Below are 17824 nucleotides of genomic sequence, written 5' to 3' on the forward strand. Positions count from 1 at the left end.
AACAAGATGGGCGTGTGGTTAATGAACACATTGCGAGCGGACATAGGACATAAAGTACAGATTCCTGGCAGCTCAATCCTCTCCCCCCTCCTTCTCTTTTGCAGATTCAAGCGTTTAGCGTTGAAGGCCACAAATTTTCCTATGCCAGTGACTGCACAACCTTCTTCACCCCTGGAATTTGGATGGGTTTGGTCTCCTCGCTAGTCTTATTACTGATCCTGACCTTTGGGATCCACATGATTGTGAACCTCACAACCAACAATAGGTTTGATGACCCCAAAGATCAACCTCTGTCAGTCCCGCAAGGAGAATAGCAGGTGTGACATTTGTCACGTGGTTGGGCCCTGCTGTGGAAGCCATCTTCATCTTCATCATCATCATCATCATCATCGCCAGCTGCAGCACATCCAAACTGGATCAGGTCCATGGCATGATGGGGGGTGCTACTCTAATCCTTTTCTCCATTGTAGTGATGGACATCCTTTCCGTCTCCTTCCCATGGGAGAAAAGTTCCAGTAGCATCAAACTGGAGATTTTCTCCCATTGTGAATAGCAGGTGAGAGCCTCCAAATCTGATCAGACCACAGCATGGGGCAGGGGGAAAGGATTAAAGGCCCACCCTTCTTCGAATCATAGAACTGTAGAGTTGGAAGGGACCCACAGGGTCATCTAGTCCAACCCCCTGCGATGACGGAATCCTGCTCACACCCATTCCTGGGTGGGCTCAAACCACCAAACTTCTTGTTAACTGATGCACTGACCCTCTGTGACTCAGGAGAGCTCTGTCATGGCTGCAACCCAGCTAAGCCCTCCTACACCAGCTAATTCACACCGGGGCTAACCATGTGCAACATCTCAGTATCATACCACGTTATACAGTCATGGCTTTCGCTAAATAATACTGAGAGGTGTGCAGTCATACCTTGGTTCTCAAACAGAATCCATTTCGGAAGTCCGTTCGACTTCTGAAAACATTCAAAAACCAAGGCGTGGCTTCCGATTCGCTGCAGGAGCTTCCTGCACTCAGTCAGAAGCCATGTCGGACATTTGGCTTCTGAAAAACGTTCACAAACTGGAACATATCCGGGTTTGCGGCGTTTGGGGGCCAAAACTATTGAGTACCAAGGCGTTTGTGAACCAAGGTACGACTGTAGTTTGTAAAGGGTCTGAGAGTTGTTATTTGCCTCAGAGAGCTACAATTCTCAGAGTGGTTTAACAGTCAATCCCTCTTCCCAGGGCATTCTGGGAATTGTATCCCAGAATCAATTCTCAGCACCCATAACAGTTCCTAGGACTCTGTGGGGCAAGCCATGGCTGTTTAATGTGGTCTAATCTGTTTAACAGAGACACAGGTGGTGCTGTGGTTTAAACCACCAAGCCTCTTGGGCTTGCCGATTGGAAGGTCGGCGGTTTGAATGTGTGTGACGGGGTGAGCTCCCATTGCCTTGTCCCAGATTCTGCCAACCTAGCAGTTTGAAAGCTTGCCAGTGCAAGTAGATAAATAGGTACCACTGCAGCTGGAAGGTAAACAGCATTTCAGTGCACTCCGGCTTCCCTCACTGTGTCTCGTTGTGCCAGAAGCAGTTTAGTCATGCTGGCCACATGACCTGAAAAAGCTGTTTGCAGACAAATGCCGGTTCCCTCGGCCTGAAAGCGAGATGAGCGCCACAACACCATAGTTGCCTTTGACTGGTCTTAACCGTCCAGGGTGCCTTTACCTTAATGTGATATGAGACTGCTTTAAATGCATAGTGCATGTACTTAGGAGAACTGTGAACTTCAGCTATATTAATGCAGCAGGAAGCATCGACGAAATCAATAAAAGGTGTAAGCTTTTGTGGCAATGAAATCTTTTCCTGAAAACAGGAGGCTTTGGCAGCAGTGTTTATTCTGTCAGCTGTTCATTACTTCTTTTTTAATCACTGCCTAAATGAAAGCCCTCAGGTAAAGCAGAAAACAGCCACAGATGTTGCCAGACTTTAAGAAGACTGGTAGGTGGTGCCAGGAGCTTCACAAATGATTAAAAAACAAAATACTATTTTGGATACAGTTTGTTAAATAAAGCTTCATTAAGAAATTCCATATCCTTGTGACATTTTTAAAGGTGGGATAAAAATGTTTCAATAAATAGGGATGCCTTTTTTAAATAAAAAAAATCAGGCATTACCTACATCAGATAAAGTACAGGGAAATGATTCTCAGATTAAACAAAGGAACGGACAATATTGCCTAGTTTGGCTCTAAGAGAATATAATTAGTGCATGCTATGCATCTACTGGGACATGGGTGGCGCTGTGGGTTAAACCACAGAGCCTAGGATTTGCCAATCAGAAGGTCGGCGGTTTGAATCCCCGTGACGGGGTGAGCTTCCGTTGCTCGGTCCCTGCTCCTCCCAACCTAGCAGTTCGAAAGCACGTCAAAGTGCAGGTAGATAAATAGGTACTGCTCCCGCGGGAAGGTAAACGGCGTTTCCGTGTGCTGCTCTGGTTTGCCAGAAGCAGCTTAGTCATGCTGGCCACATGACCTGGAAGCTGTACGCTGGCTCCCTTGGCCAATAAAGCGAGATGAGCGCCGCAACCCCAGAGTCAGCCACGACTGGACCTAATGGTCAGGGGTCCCTTTACCTTTACCTTTATGCATCTACTAAACGGCTTGTGCATGAGAAAGTTGGTCATATATTACACCCACCCACTTGATTATTATAAAGAATAAACTACCGTATTTTTCGCTCTATTGGACGCACCGGACCACAGGACGCACCTAGTTTTTAGAGGGGGAAATCAAGGAAAAAATATTATTTTTATGCGCGCAGCCTGTCTGCTTCTCCCAGAGCTTCTCGGGGCTGCGGGGGAAGCCCGGGTTCCCCCACCAGCCCCAAAGAGCAAAGAAGCCAAGACAGCGCGCGGGATCCATAGCCGCGCAACCTCTCCAGCCAGGAGCTAAACCTCTCCAGCGCGGCTAAAGAAGAAGGCAAGGCAGTGAGCGCGATCCATCCCACTCGCTGCCCCGGTTTCCTCTTTAGCCTTGCGCAGCATCTTTAGTCTTGCGCAACGGGATGGATTGCGCCCGCTGTCCACTGGGGCTGGACTAGATGACTCCTGGGGTTCCCTTCCAACCCTGCAATTCTATGACCTCGGAAGGTGTTTGAGGTCTCCACCACTGGAGGCTTTTAAGCAGCGGTTGGAGGACCATCTGCCTGGTGTTCTTTAGCTGTGATTCCTACATTGTGAGGGGGCTGGGCTAGATGACCCTCGGGTGGCCCTCCCAACTCTATACAGTCCGACAGTTCTGCAGCAGGAGATCCACAGCCACTTCACACAATGCCCACTCCCAATTTTCATCTGAGAGACATGTGGCTTCAGTGTCTAGGTAGGTACCTGCCACACTTCCCCCACCCCACTTAAGCTGAGGGAATTCCTGCCCAGAGAAGCTCCCAGGTGAGGCAAGGGTTAAGATCTACCTCTGGTAGATCTCTTGCGGCTGGAGAGGCACGCAAGTCTAAAGAGGAAGCCAGGGCAGCGAATGGGATGGATCGCACTCGCTGCCCTGGCTTCCTCTTTAGCCTTGCGCAGCCTCCCCCCGCTGGAGAGGTTGTGCAAGGCTTTTCTAGAGGAGGGAGAAGGGACTGACTGGCGGTGTCAGTCCCTTCTCCCTCTTGGGGAAAAGCCCGCAAGAGCCGCGCGAAGCTTGTGTGGGGCTCTTGGGGGCTTTTCCTGCATTCGCTCCAGACTTTTCCCCTTAGTTTTTAAGACGGGAAAAGTGCGTCCTATGGTGCGAAAAGTACGGTACACATTGCACTAAATACGTCACGTGCGACTGTGTTTTTAATTTAATTTAATTTATTTAATTACAGATGGGAGGGAGCAGTATGTGGGGAGGGGAGTTTAAAACCTCTATCTAGTTGTGATCCTGTCAAAAATTGGGTCCCTTCTGTGATGATGAGGCTTAGAAAAGAAGTTCCCATTGGCCTGCAGGGGGAGGTTTTATTGTTGGGGAGGAAACGATTGAAACTGTTCTTCTTGCATACTGTGGGTCTGAGGAATGTCCCCTTGCGCCTGTAATTAAACAAAGCAAATCCTAGTTGCTCACTGCATAATAAAAGTAACTTTTGAATGGAGATTTCCACGACTGGGCTTTGTCCTTAACGATTTTCCTTAGCATTTTTGTCTATGCTGAACCTGTGCTTAATGTATATTGAAAATTCTGGTGTAAAAACAAAGTCATAAGCATCATAGCTGATTGTGTTTTCATGGCTTTGCACACCTTATTGTGAGTTTCTGCGAACACTGTCGGTAGAAAGAGAGGATAGAAGAGTTTCAAATGAATGAATCGTGCAGGTGGAAAAACCACATCTCACCAGTTACATGGAGAACCAGGGTTTTTAAAGTAAATGTAGAAACAAGCCCTGTTCGGTTGTTCAGATTTTTGTTAAATAAATGTGAATGGGGTGGAGGGACATTGCAGTGGAAGATAATGTCCCAGCTATTCAGTCATTCCATCCCCATGCATACATTTGGCTAAGCAAGACCCTTAAGGGAAAAAAAAAAGAAATTCATCATCATAATCATCTCTGTTCAGTAATTCAGTAGCTATTGGGCCTTTTGCTATACATATCTATAGCACACCACTCTCCTATGTGCATTCTCTCAATATTCTTCTGAATGACTGAACAGAGATGATGATGAAGAATTTCTTTTCTTAATTTTTATTTATACTTTTCAGGTTTATACATTTCATTAATTTTACAATCATTTTAACATTTCAAAAATTGACTTCCTTCCCCTTCTTTCTGCGGCTCCTTAAAGTTATTTTTTTAAATATCTTTTGCATATCCAAATTCATTTAATTTGATCATTTATTCATCTACTTTAAATATATACTCTCGTGAAACTGCAGGTTATTACAATAATCCTGCCCATGTTTTTATCTGTTTGCAATTTATCTGTGAATATTCAATAAACCATTTCCATTCTTTTATTTTAAAAAAAAGTTTGTTATCTTGATTTCTTATTCTTCTGGAGAGTGTCACCATTTCTGCATATTCCGTAAGTTTTTGTATCCATTCTTCTTTTGCTGGGACTTCTGCTTCTTTCCATTTGGTGATGATGAATTTCAGCAGCCTAAACAAGTTCTCTGACCAGTTTACACCAATGATAGAAATATAAAAGGTTGAATCCAGTGAAATTGCCCAGTTTGCATGACATAACTTTCCCTCCCTCTCCTCCCCATGTGCGTCCCTCAGATCTTTTCTGAAGGTTTCCCCAAGCATCTAGAGCAGATGAGGGAGAGGAGAAGGAGAATATCTGCCGCAGATGTTCTTGTGCGAACTGATGACTACACAAACGTATGACTTTGTCGGGTACAACCCAAAGTGCAATTCCCACTAAGAGTTCATCTATGTCACAGTTGTAAACCTCTTTAATGGTTGCTCCCTCTTCCCAGGTGATCCTGAGAACTGTAGTTCTGAGAGAGAGGTGTGTGAAGGATCTGGAACAAGAGAAGCCCGGCTGACTCACCAAAATACAACTGCCAGGATTCTTTTGGGGGAAGCATTAATGGCAAGTTGAATGGAATTAAACCAATTTATGTTTCTAAGCTCCCCAGGCTAGGTAAAATCAGAGCGAGAAAAAACTACAACTAATATCAGCATAGAACAATTAAAGGTAGCATAAAACCCAAAAGGAACTATATTGTATATACTCAAAACTATACTCAAATAAGCAGGGTCAGCTTAAAGGAAAGGAAGCTGTGGAAACCACGCCGGATGTCCGGCTTCTGAAAATTGTTCAAAAACTGGAACACTCACTTCTGGTTTATGATCGTTTGGGAACCAAAACGTACAAGTTCCAAGGCGTTTGGCAACCAAGGTACAACTGTAATAATAATAATAATAATAATAATAATAATAATAATAATACAGTGGTACCTTGGGTTACAAACGCTTCAGGTTACAGACACTTCAGGTTACAGACTCTGCTAATCCAGAAATAGTACCTCGTGTTAAGAAATTTGCTTCAGGATGAGAACAGAAATCGTACGGCAGCGGCGTGACAGCAGCAGGAAGCCCCATTAGCTAAAGTGGTACCTCAGGTTAAGAACAGTTTCCAGAACGAATTAAGTTCTTAACCCAAGGTACCACTGTAACAATAATAATATGGTATTTCTTATACCCCACCCATCTGACTGGGTTGCCCCAGCTACTCTGGGCAGCTTCCCTCAAACATATAGAGGGGAAGAAGGAGAAGAAGAAGAAGAAGAAGAAGAAGAAGAAGAAGAAGACAGAGAGCATGAAATGCTGCCCAAATCAGGGCTGCCTTCAGATGTCTACGAAAATGAAAGACAGCTCTCCCCTTCAGGTTTCTCTTTCATCTGACCTGACAGGGAGAGAAAGAGGCAGGCGACATGTCTGAGTGGCTGGAGCGGGTTGTGTGCTCTTTAACCTGACCATTAAAATTCCACATCCCACACAACCTGTCATTAAAGCTTCAGTGGAAACTCACCAGCCCATGCTTGTATTTATTATGCATCGGCAGAGCTGTGAGCGGCTTTGCCCTCTCACAGAGTCCTCTGTGTTTGTGAGAGGCCTGCAGAGTTTAGGCTTGGTGCAAGTGGCTGCAAAGTATATCATGTCGTGTCATGGGATCTCCTAAGAGTGCGTCTTAACCATTGCAGATTTGGAAGAGCCTGGTTGGTCACTTCCATTTGTTCCATGTCTAGAAAGTGTAGGTCCAAGCAGTTTTTTGCTTGCCTTGCTCCTTTCCCAGGGAAAACCCACTCTTTGGTGCTAAATCGGGGCAAATGTCAATCTGGAGAAAACCCACATTGCCGTTTGTTCCGACTGAATGCCGAAGAGCAGATTTCCCTGGGGTAAAGCAGTGGGAGAAGTAGTAGTAGTAATAATAATAATAATAATAATAATAATAATAATAAATTTATACGCTGCCCATCTGGCTGGGTTCCCCCAGGCACTCTGGGTGGCTGCCAACAGAATATTTAAAACACGATAAAACATCAAACATTAAAAACTTCCCGAAGCAGGGCTGCCTTCAGATGTCTTCTAAAAGTCAGATAGTTGTTTATTTCCTTGACATCTGATGGGAGGGCGTTCCACAAGGCAGGCGCCACTACCGAGAAGGCCCTCTGCCTGGTTCCCTGTAACCTCACTTCTCGCAGTGAGGGAACCGCCAGAAGACCCTCAGAGCTGGACCTCAGTGTCCAGTCAGAACAATGGGGGTGGAGAAGCTCCTTCAGGCAACATCAAACCATCTAGACTTTGGTTATCCACATCCCCACCAGTAGGTGGCACACAAAGAACACCTGTTATGGATACCTAGTTGATTATGCAAAGTCTCCTGCCAACTTTTGTCTCATGAGCTCAGGTTTGACAGAAGAAGAAATCCTTCAGATAACCAGCTCGTTCTGACGTGGAAACCTCTGCTGAGGAAGATGAGGCAGATCTTGTGCAAAGCATTTCCTGAGATGTATCTCAAACTCAAAGATGGCAAGAAAATTGGGGAAGTGTAGCGGCTGATACTCAGTGGTGACTGGAGCCTGCTGGGTCTTGGTAGGATGAAAGGCATGGAGCTCAAATGTAGGTGGTGCCAGAACCAATGACAGCAGACACCAACAAATTCTCATCTTGTCGCCTTCCTTCTCCCTGCTGAGTTCTAGAAGGGCAACACTGAGACTGAGAAGAAGGAAGCTGGCAGGTGGTGCCACCTACATGACTGTCTGTAAGTAAGGAGGCACGCAAGTTGACGCTGGCTTAAAGCAGATTGTTCTTGGTGGGGCAGCACCCCACTCATCCTGCTTGGCCAACCTTCAGTGTTGGTATGGTGAATAAGGATCCATTTTTTAATCTTGTTTTTTTTTAAATAAAAAAAATATCTGCTTCAGAAGATAGCCTATTCTCTCCAGCAGTGTTGTCTGTGAATAGTAGAACACTTGTAGAAGCTGAAGATTAGGAGAAGTCTGTGCATCTACAGTGGTACCTCGGGTTACATACGCGTCAGGTTACATACGCTTCAGGTTACAGACTCCGCTAGCCCAGAAATAGTGCTTAAGGTTAAGAACGTTGCTTCAGGATGAGAACAGAAATTGTGCTCTGGCGGCGCGGCGGCAGCAGCAGGAGGCCCCATTAGCTAAGGTGGTGCTTCAGGTTAAGAACAGTTTCAGGTTAAGTACAGACCTCCGGAATGAATTAAGTACTTAACCCGAGGTACCACTGTATTTAGGTGCCCGAAATTAAGAGCCTTTCCCATCTCTAGTTGGCCCTAGGATGGGGGAGCGCAAAATGAAAAGCAAAACGTATCGGACCCCATCCGTTTACAGAAAACCACAAGCTCAGGGTAACATTTAAACCATACCCTCCAACGTTTCTCCAATGAAAATAGGGATATGTTGTTCTTGTTGCATTTATACCCTGCCCATCTGACTGGGTTGGTCCAGCTACTCTGGGCTGCTTCCAGAACATATAAAAACATAATAAAACATTTAAAAAAACTTTCCTACACAGGGCTACCTTCAGGTGTCTTCTAAAGGTTGTATAGTTACTTATTTCCTTGGCTCAAGGGTCACATAACTCCATACCCTCCAACATTTCTCCAGTGAAACTAGGCATGTTCTAAGGAAAAGCAGGGCATTCAAGAATCAAACCAGAAACTGGGACAGCTTCTGTAAATCAGGTACTGTCCCCAGAAAATAGGGGCACTTGGAAGGTCTGTTAAACTAAGGGCCCCTTTAATTACAGTGGGTCTAAATAATCTTTAAAATCCAAGTAATCAACTTGAATTGCTATGTGGATCACGGCCAAAACAAAAGAAAAAACCACTCTGATCCCTTTTGCCTCATTGTCCAGAGCACTTGCGTTCTACAGTGATCAGAGTAAATTGGGCACAACAAGCCATTGCCTGTTATGAAGTCAGAAGCTGAAACAAAAGATGTACTTGTTCAGAGAAGTTGACTTTTGGAGGAAGAGAAAGAAAATGGAGCAACAACTTACCAATAGGTGGTTCCCCCTTGTCCTAGTTTGCCTCTACCACGCCTCTCCCTTGCCACATAAACCAACCTCCTATTTAATCTCTCTTCCTACGTGATGGGGACTTCTCTCAAAGACAGCCAAGGCAGAAGGACCTGCTCTTGGTTTACTACTCGGTGAAGCTCTTTTCATCACAGAACAAGCTTCTGTGGACATTTTATAAACCTTCCTCTTGGATCTAGCTCCGGATTGGGTCGACTCCTTTGCTGGTAAGTTTCTGAACTCTCTCCCCTGCCCTGTGTGGCTTCAGTAATCTGAATCCCAATGGCTTTCCTATCTACGGTCTTTTATGAGCTAGGAAAGGTAGTTTGCTTTGCGTTTTATAGTCTCTTTATCTAAAATATTGATTTTCTGCAAAATAGTTATAAGCGACTGAGTAAGAGCCAAGAAAGTTGTTCCAACTTCGAAGTGTTTCTGTTCAACAGTGCAATCTGAACCCTGCTTACACAGAAGTCATGGGGCTTACTCCCAGGTAAGGGGAATTAGGATTGCAACTAAAACTCAAGATCTCTAAGGGAAGCATCTTTTAAGATCAATGGTCATTCAGCTTGAGCACAAAGAGGATGCATGTGCTTGGAAAAGAACAAAAGAACCCTGTTTTCCTTAATGAATGGTGCTTGACCCTACAGAGTTGCTTCTGAAACAGGCTGAAGGATTCATAAAGATTTGTCGTGAGCAGGGTAAAGGTGAAGCACTGCCTCATATCTTAAAAGCCTCTCCAAATTAGAAATGGCTGCATTCCAGAATGCATACCCTGCAAGAGTCCCGGAAAAAGTGGGACATCCTGTTTTCCCCTGCAAGAGCATGGCGGCCATTTTGCGCTGAGAACTTGCCCCAGAAAAAGCACTTTTTGGGGGGCCGCAAACTTGTGTGGCAAAACAGGCATTTCAGGGGCCCGGGAAAAAGCGCATCTTTGGGGCTCCATGATTTTGTGTGCGTCATGTGACTTCTGCAGACAGGAAGATGCATGTCCCAGTTTTGGAACTCAACATGTTGGAGGGTATGAGATTGTCCATTTCTAATTGAGAAAGAGTGAGCAGAAACTGTCGACAGAGGTTATAAATCTTTGTCCACTACCTCTAAAACAGGGGTAGAGCCCTTTTCAAACTCATAGATCAGAGTGGTGTGCATTTTGTGTGAGTTCCTTTCCTGACCCCACCCTGTTCCGCCCCACACTGCCATTTTTGTGATGCGTTTAGTGACATTTTCAGGTTACCTCAGGGTTGGAGCTATGTGTGATTGCGGGTCATTCAGATGCACATTAACCAGTCATTGTCTATACTGCAATGGAGGAAGCCACACAGCAGCGGTGGGGAACTAAAGTCCTGGACCCTCAGGCCATGCCTTCACCAGGCCATACTCCTTCCCTCAGGTCACAACATTCCTCACCCCTGATCTGTACCTTCCTTTAATGCTTTCTTCCTTGAATGTTAAAATGTGTCCATGAAATATTGTAACGCCTGTTCCTTTCCTGGATGAAAGTGGAGGGGTGTTTGTAGCTGTAGAAATCTCAGGCATGCAGCCTGCCATACAAAAGTAAGAGCCATATCCATTGCTACACCCACTTTTGTCTGTGGTCAAACCCCCCCACAATTGCCTCAGGGGGGCTATAATGGGCCTGTGATCCCCTGAGAGTTCAGTTTAGTCTGTGGCTGAAAAAAGTCTCCCACCCAGAGCAATCTAAAGATAATTCCAAAGATGTATGTCTTTTTATGCACATAGATCCATATTTGAACTAAGGGCTAAAGGAGAGCATGATAATTTATATCTAATGTTAGGTAAAGGTAAAAGGTAAAGGACCCCTGGATGGTTAAGTTCAATCAAAGGCGACTATGGGGGTTGCGGTGCTCATCTGGCTTCCAGGCCGAGGGAGCCGGCGTTTGTCCACAGACAGCTTTCCGGGTCATGTGGCCAGCATGACTAAACAGCTTCTGGAGCAACAGAACAGAAACCAGAGCGCATGAAAATGCTGTTTACCTTCCTGCCGCAGTGGTACCTATTTATCTACTTGCACTGATGTGCTTTCGACCTGCTAGGTTGGCAGTAGCTGGGACACAGCAACGGGAGCTCACCCCAACATTCAGATTTGAATCGCCGACCTTCCAGTCCCCAAGCCCAAGAGGCTCAGTGGTTTAGACCACAGTGCCACCCATGTGCCTATGTTAACCCTACTCAGAAGAGATGATGGATGGATGGATGGATGGATGGATAGAAACTTTATTTGCAGTAGCCAATTGCCATAGCACAATGATAAAATATAGTGGGGATAGAGCTAAATAGTTAGCTACTCAGAGTAGACCCAGTGACATTAATTGACATGATTAACTTAGGCCCATGAATTTCAACGAACCTACTCTGATTAATGAAGAAGTTCTCTCTGCCACCTTTGAGAAATGTCCACATAAATATTACTTTGGAATTAGCTTCCGTGGAATGACTGGGCTGGCAAGCTACAGGGTGGATTACATTTTCAAGTACCGCATCAGTGTAATCATTATGAGGCACACACACTTACATGGCAATTTCACTGCAATCTGCCAGAAACCCTCCAGCTCAAGGCAAGAACAACCTTTCCTTATCACCCATATTCCTTAACATGTTTGCTAAAAACAACAACCAGGAAACGGATGCTGAAAGGCAATTAAAATTTGGCTGAGCATACGCCTACATTGGATCTGACAGTTCAAAGCTGAGGATTCAGGAAGAAGTTCCGAAAGAGAGAACCACAAGGCCTGAAATCATTTTGATATAGATGTGTCTTTGGCAAACCCAGTGCTGTTTTTCTAGAAAAAGAGGTGCCAGAACTTGCAATGAACGCCTCCCTTGTTCTCTTATAATGGCAAAGGAGCCCACCTGAGAGGAGCCGGAACTAAATTCTGGTGAGTTCCATTGGAAAAAAATACCTGGGGAAGCCCATGACTAAGATGAAGGGAGATGGGACTAAGCAAGCCTTAAGTCAGAGATTACTGTGAGAATGGTGAACGGTGGCTATTGAGGAACAAATGCAGCTGATAACAGCTCTTTTTCTTTTTTTTTGTAGAATTAGTGGTTAGGTTAGGGAACTTGTGGCCTTCCAGGTATGTCGGATTCTTGTTCCTATCATTTCATTAAAAAAAATTAGATACATTTCTATTTTGTTCCTTCTTATTTTAAGAAAAAAATTCCAAAGAGGTTTACAACCTACATCAAAGCATCAAATTAAACAATCTGAAATTTTTAAAAATACAGAAGAAAATCAGATATAGAGCATAAATTCAAAGCGACATAATTAACAGGAAACTAAAATGTTATCTTAAAGATTTCAAAATAAGACGTAACAAAGGAGGTCCAGTGTAGAGTACACATTTAACACAGCGAAGTTAACACAACTAACTTTTTTAATGTTTGATGTTTTACTGTGTTTTTTATATGCTGTAAGCTGCCCAGAATGGATGGGGAAACCCAGCCAGATGGGCAGGGTATAAATAATAATAATAATAATAATAATAATAATAATAATAATAATAAGACTTACATCTGTTGTTTGTTGGCATCCATCTGTCCTGGGACACAATGGGAGAGTGCACATTTTGGGGTGAAGAAAAATTGTTGAAAAGTTGCAGCACCATTTGTGGCTGTAGAGGGTCAAGTACCGGGGTCAAGTACAGAATACACATTAAATGCAACATAGGTAAAGGTAAAGGTACCCCTGCCCGTACGGGCCAGTCTTGCCAGACTCTGGGGTTGTGCGCCCATCTCACTTAAGAGGCCGGGGGCCAGCGCTGTCCAAAGACACTTCCGGGTCACGTGGCCAGCGTGACAAGCTGCATCTGGCGAGCCAGCACAGCACACGGAACGCCGTTTACCTTCCCGCTGGTAAGCGGTCCCTATTTATCTACTTGCACCCGAAGGTGCTTTCGAACAGCTAGGTTGGCAGGCGCTGGGACCGAACGACGGGAGCGCACCCCGCCGCGGGGATTCGAACTGCCAACCTTTCGATCGGCAAGTCCTAGGCGCTGAGGCTTTAATCAAATATTTCAAAATGAAACATTACGAAAGGAAGTCAGCTATAAAATACACATTTAAAACAGCATAATTAACAGGAGAATAACATATTATCTTAACCACAGAACATACCTGCTGCTGTTGCTGTTGCTACTGCCAGTGGCGGTTCGTGATGGCCAGTGGCTGTGGAAGTTCGGGCTCAAGGACCTGGGTTTATACTAAGAGACCTGGTACCTGACAGAGTAGCAGAGGGAATTCAGGGTGATGCTAAGAGTTGCATGTGGCATGTCACTATTTGCTTGCTTGCTTGCTGTCCATCTGACTAGGTTGCCCCAGCCACCCTGGGTGGTTTTCAACGAATCAAAACAGCCAACACAGTAAAACATCAACCATTAAAGGCTTCCTTATACAGAGCTGCCTTCATATGTCTTCTAAAAGTTGTATGGTTCTTTGACATCTGATGGGAGGGCGTTCCACAGGGCAGGCACTACTACCAAGAAGTCTCTCTGCCTGGTTCCCCATAACTTCACTTCTCGCAATGAGGGAACTGCCAAGAAGGCCCTTGGAGGTGGACCTCAGTGTCCGGGCTGAGCGATGGAGGTGGAGACGCTCCTCTGGACATACAGGGATACCTTTCACAGATACATCTCCTATTTCAACAACTCTGTACATTTCCCCTCCCTTCTCAACCATAGGACATGCCACTAGCATGTCCACTGCTCCACTCACTTGTTGCCCTGGCCCCCGCCCATCCCTGCCACGCAGCCCCCAAACGGTTACACAGAAGGGCTGAAAAAGGTTCTGCAGCTCTGATACGACTATAGCCACGCAGCGTATCCAAAAGCCGCCGCTAGAAATACAGCAGCAAAATAATTCAACGGGGAAAAGCCAGCAGTCAGCTCAATAAAAGATGAAAGGGTGGCTTTAGCAGCAATACTCATGTAACCCTCCGAGCTAAATAATAAGCAAGGCTACCAGTTTCCGACATCAATGACCCATCGTGTCACAAAGCCTTCCTTTCTTTTAAATCTATTTTTCATTGAGGAGTAAGCATTCTCTTCTCCAGCATTAGAGGTTTAGAGTGAACAGCTCCTAGTTCCCCTTTTACTGTAGTTACACAGTTAATAAGTTGGAGGGCAGCTTTAAAGCTTAGCATGCCTTGGCAGTTAAATGGTTTGGCCATGAAAGTGATATTGAATTTGTACGATTCTAGTAGGACTGAGACTTCTGAGTTCTTCAGTACAGAAGCTGACAAAGGGAAGGGGTAGAAACCAACTGGGGAGAGGGTTGAAGTGGTGTCCCTTTTTTCTGGAAATGCATCCTTTTCAAATAACTCATAGGAAAAGCTTTGAGTTGAAGTACAGCAGAGTTTCCCAAACTTGGGTCTCCAGCTATTTTGGGACTACAATTCCCATCATCGCTGACCACTGGTTCTACTAGCTAGGGATGATGGGAGTTGTAGTCCAACAACAGCTGGAGACCCAAGTTTGGGAAACCCTGAAATACAATGTTAGTTAAAATACAATGGACTGGATTTAATAGTGTCGATAATGTAATGAATGGCTCTTCAGTTATACATGAAATCCTTTAGTGGAAAACCCTCTTCGGGTTATGAAATACAGCAATCCCTCCTCTTACTGTGATGGCCTGGGATTCGGATTCGGATGCTGAACCTGAGGAATCCCAGCCTGCACAGGATTCCCTGCCTCCAGAACCAGCTGAGCTGGGGCTGGGGCATGAGACTGAAGGGTCCTCACCTGTGCTGGGTCCTCAGGTGCAGGCACCAGCTGAGTCTGGCACCTGAGGTGATGGAGGACCCATTGCCTGCAGGTGCTCCACTCTCAGCCCCATCAGAGGAGGCTGAGGTTGCCTCTGGGTCCGGTAACCCTCCAGCTTCTCCTGAGCTGCAGAGGCTCAGGGCAGAGAGGCGGAGGGAACTAAGTTCCCGCAGGAGGAGTGCTCGCCTCCAGGCCAGGAGAGGTGAGTCACCTGAGGATCGGGGCTGCCCTATGCCTCGGGGCAGATAAAAGCCAGCCAGCCCCAGTCCCAAGTTGCGGGAGCAACGTTGCTGGTTGCCAGATCCTGCCTGAACCCTGCCCTGCACCCAGCTTCAGCTTTTACGGACTGCCTCCATATTGCACCTTCGACCACCGACTGGACTTGGACCTTGCCTCTTGGGTAACCCACGGGACCAGCACACTCACACACATTTGACTTGCAGGATTTCAACCATACGTGGTTGAAGCTGGGCTCACTGGCAGAGGAAGGGGTGGGTGGGGGAGCACACCGCCCCTGGCAGCACGATCCTGGTGGGGTTCCATCACAGCTGTTCCCCCATCCCTGGGACTTGCGCCAGTCCTGCCCCCACCTGCTTTCCACCCCGGTTCTGGAGCATGAATCTCCACCACTGGGTGGGCTGGTCAAAATTGTACAAGTCAAGTCACAAGTGAGTTGTGGAGCTTGAAAGCTCTTTGCACTGGGCCCACCTGAGGTTACCTGCTACAGAGTTTTTAAGTCCTCTGCCTTGCTTGCCGGCTCCGGAAGGGACAATTTGACTTCATCAGAGATCTCACACCTTCTAGAACCTGTACACCAAGCAGATCTAACCCCACCAAAGCAAGGCTTTTCGTGCCAGGTCACCCAAGCAGCCCCAGAATCAAAAAAGCTTTTTCAAGCTCGTGGCCTTGCTTGCTGGGCCAGGAGCTGGTTAGATGCAGAGGATTGCTGGGAGGAACTTCAGCAAGCTCCCCTCCCTCCTGACTCCCAGAATCAGGAGAGGCATGAAATGGGAGGCACAAAGACAGGCACATGGGTGTGTGTACATGTTGAAAATATTATTTAAATTAAAGCAAATATTTAAAATGGCATTTCGGAAAATCACTATTTACTGGGAGGAAGACAACAAAGAGACAGGACGACAAAGATGCTTCTTGCCTAACTTGGGGTACCATTTGGTCTGGGGATGGTGCTGATTACTGGGCTACAGTTGCGCATCTGTGCTAGTGATCTTGCTTATATCCCTGTTAGATCTTTGGTTCCAATAGCTCAGGAGTGTCCAAGCTGGTGCATTCCAGATAGTTTGGACTACAGGCCCTATCAGCCCTGCTTGGCAAAACCTGCAATAGCTGGTGTAAATAAATAAAGAGTTTTGATAACCCTCCACAGCAACAGAATAAATTGGGGTCAGATACAATGCCACCTTTTGTATACCCACATTCTTGTGGCTACCTCCAACTCTTGGAATGAAAGCTGAGGTAATTCGAACCTTGTTGATGGAAGTGAGAGTGCTGCCAAGATACACATCCGATCTTCTATGCTTCCTTATTAGATTACGGAAAGAAGTTGCAAATAATTATTATGCTTCCTGGAAGGGAAGAAAGGGAAGAAAGAGGAGAGAAATGATGGTGATACAGTGGTACTTCTGGTTAATAACTTAATTCATCCTGGAGGTCCATTCTTAACCTGAAACTGTTCTTAACCTGAGGTACCACTTTAGCTAATGGGGCCCCCTGCTGCTGTCACGCCACCACCACATGATTTCTGTTCTCATCCTGAAGTAAAGTTCTTAACTTGAGGTACTACTTCCGAATTAGCTGAGTCTGTAACCTGAAGCGTTCGTAACCCAAAGCGTTTGTAACCCGAAGTACCACTGAACTTGAAATATCAAGAGGTTGCAAAAGCTCTTGCTTCTCTCTTCATGAAGTTCAGGCCATCTGTCAGTGTCCAAGTAAGTTATAAATGTGGTTTGATGAGATGTCTGGTGCAGTCCACAGATGATTCAGACAGATGAACCAGAAAAAGCAATTTGGTTCATAGCGATGTGAAGCTGAGGCTGCGTATAGACGGAAGAATTGGAAGATAACATTGAACTGGCATCGCGAGCAGCCAGAATCAGAAAGCAGGGAAGGAAATCACCCACCAGTGTAAATCTGTGATGGGAGAAATTGCACCAAAGTGACACCACCATTAAAGGTGAAGGTGCCTTGCTTTGAATTCAACAAATCTATTTAAAGAATGTGCCAGAAAATCCAATGTATTAAAGGAAGCACGAAAAGAGTCAAAGGAGTTTTTGAACAGTGTTCCGAGATCTGGGAAAATGCAAAGTAATCTGAATACTGCACAGGGAGAGTCCCATTACCTTACCATATACTGGTTTGTCATTCTGGTGCGATCAAATGTACCAATGTGGCTCCATGGCAGAGCATATTCCTTGCACCCAAAGATTCCTCAGTTTGACTCCTGGCATATCCAGGTATGGCTGAGGTAGACCCCCCATTGAAACTCTGGAGAACTGTTGCCGGTCTGGATGTAAATAATACTGAACCAACAGTTTGACTCCATGTTTCCAGGTCATGAGTTCAAGCCCGATGTTGGGCAAAAAAATTCCTGCACTGCAGGGGGTTGGACTAAATGACCCTCACGATCCATTCCAACTCTACAATTCTAGGATTCTAGGATTCTAAGGGTGCGTCCTACGTTCTTAGAGTTGCTGCATTTCACAATTCAAGAAGACAGGAAATATTTTCACGTATGTGACAACAGCAGCATGGATGCTATTAGCCCAGAGATGGGAAGAAGACAAATCTCTGCCAGAGAGATATGGCAAATTAAGCTGTTAGACTACACCGAAATGGCAAAACTGACCAGAAAGCTCAGGGACCAAGAATACAAAAATTTCAAGAAAGAATGAGGAAAATTAGATTATTACTGTAAGCAGATGAAAACATTAGCAGAACATTAGACCCAGTGTAAGCAGATGAAAACATTAGCAGGATTTTAATCTCACTTGTAATGTCACAAATA

At 45.5% G+C, this 17824-nt stretch overlaps 2 protein-coding genes across 2 annotated transcripts in view; both read left to right on the top strand.

Annotated features, from left to right (window-relative positions):
- The window catches only part of LOC114605943 (V-type proton ATPase subunit S1-like), a 48000-nt gene extending 46164 nt beyond the window's left edge, over positions 1-1836 (top strand). The window contains exon 10 of the mRNA XM_028747663.2: positions 105-1836. Within this exon, the coding sequence (XP_028603496.2) occupies positions 105-314 (210 nt within the window). The 3' untranslated portion in view covers positions 315-1836. The remainder of the gene's footprint in view (positions 1-104) is intronic.
- Positions 1837-8073: 6237 nt separating this feature from the next.
- SLC13A1 (solute carrier family 13 member 1) overlaps positions 8074-17824 on the top strand; it is an 85236-nt gene continuing 75485 nt past the window's right edge. Inside the window, exon 1 of the mRNA XM_028746955.2 lies at positions 8074-9246. The gene's annotated coding sequence lies outside the window, so the exon portion shown is untranslated. The remainder of the gene's footprint in view (positions 9247-17824) is intronic.

This window comes from Podarcis muralis, chromosome 10, assembly GCF_964188315.1.
Source record: "Podarcis muralis chromosome 10, rPodMur119.hap1.1, whole genome shotgun sequence".
NCBI classification, from domain to species: Eukaryota; Metazoa; Chordata; class Lepidosauria; order Squamata; family Lacertidae; genus Podarcis; species Podarcis muralis.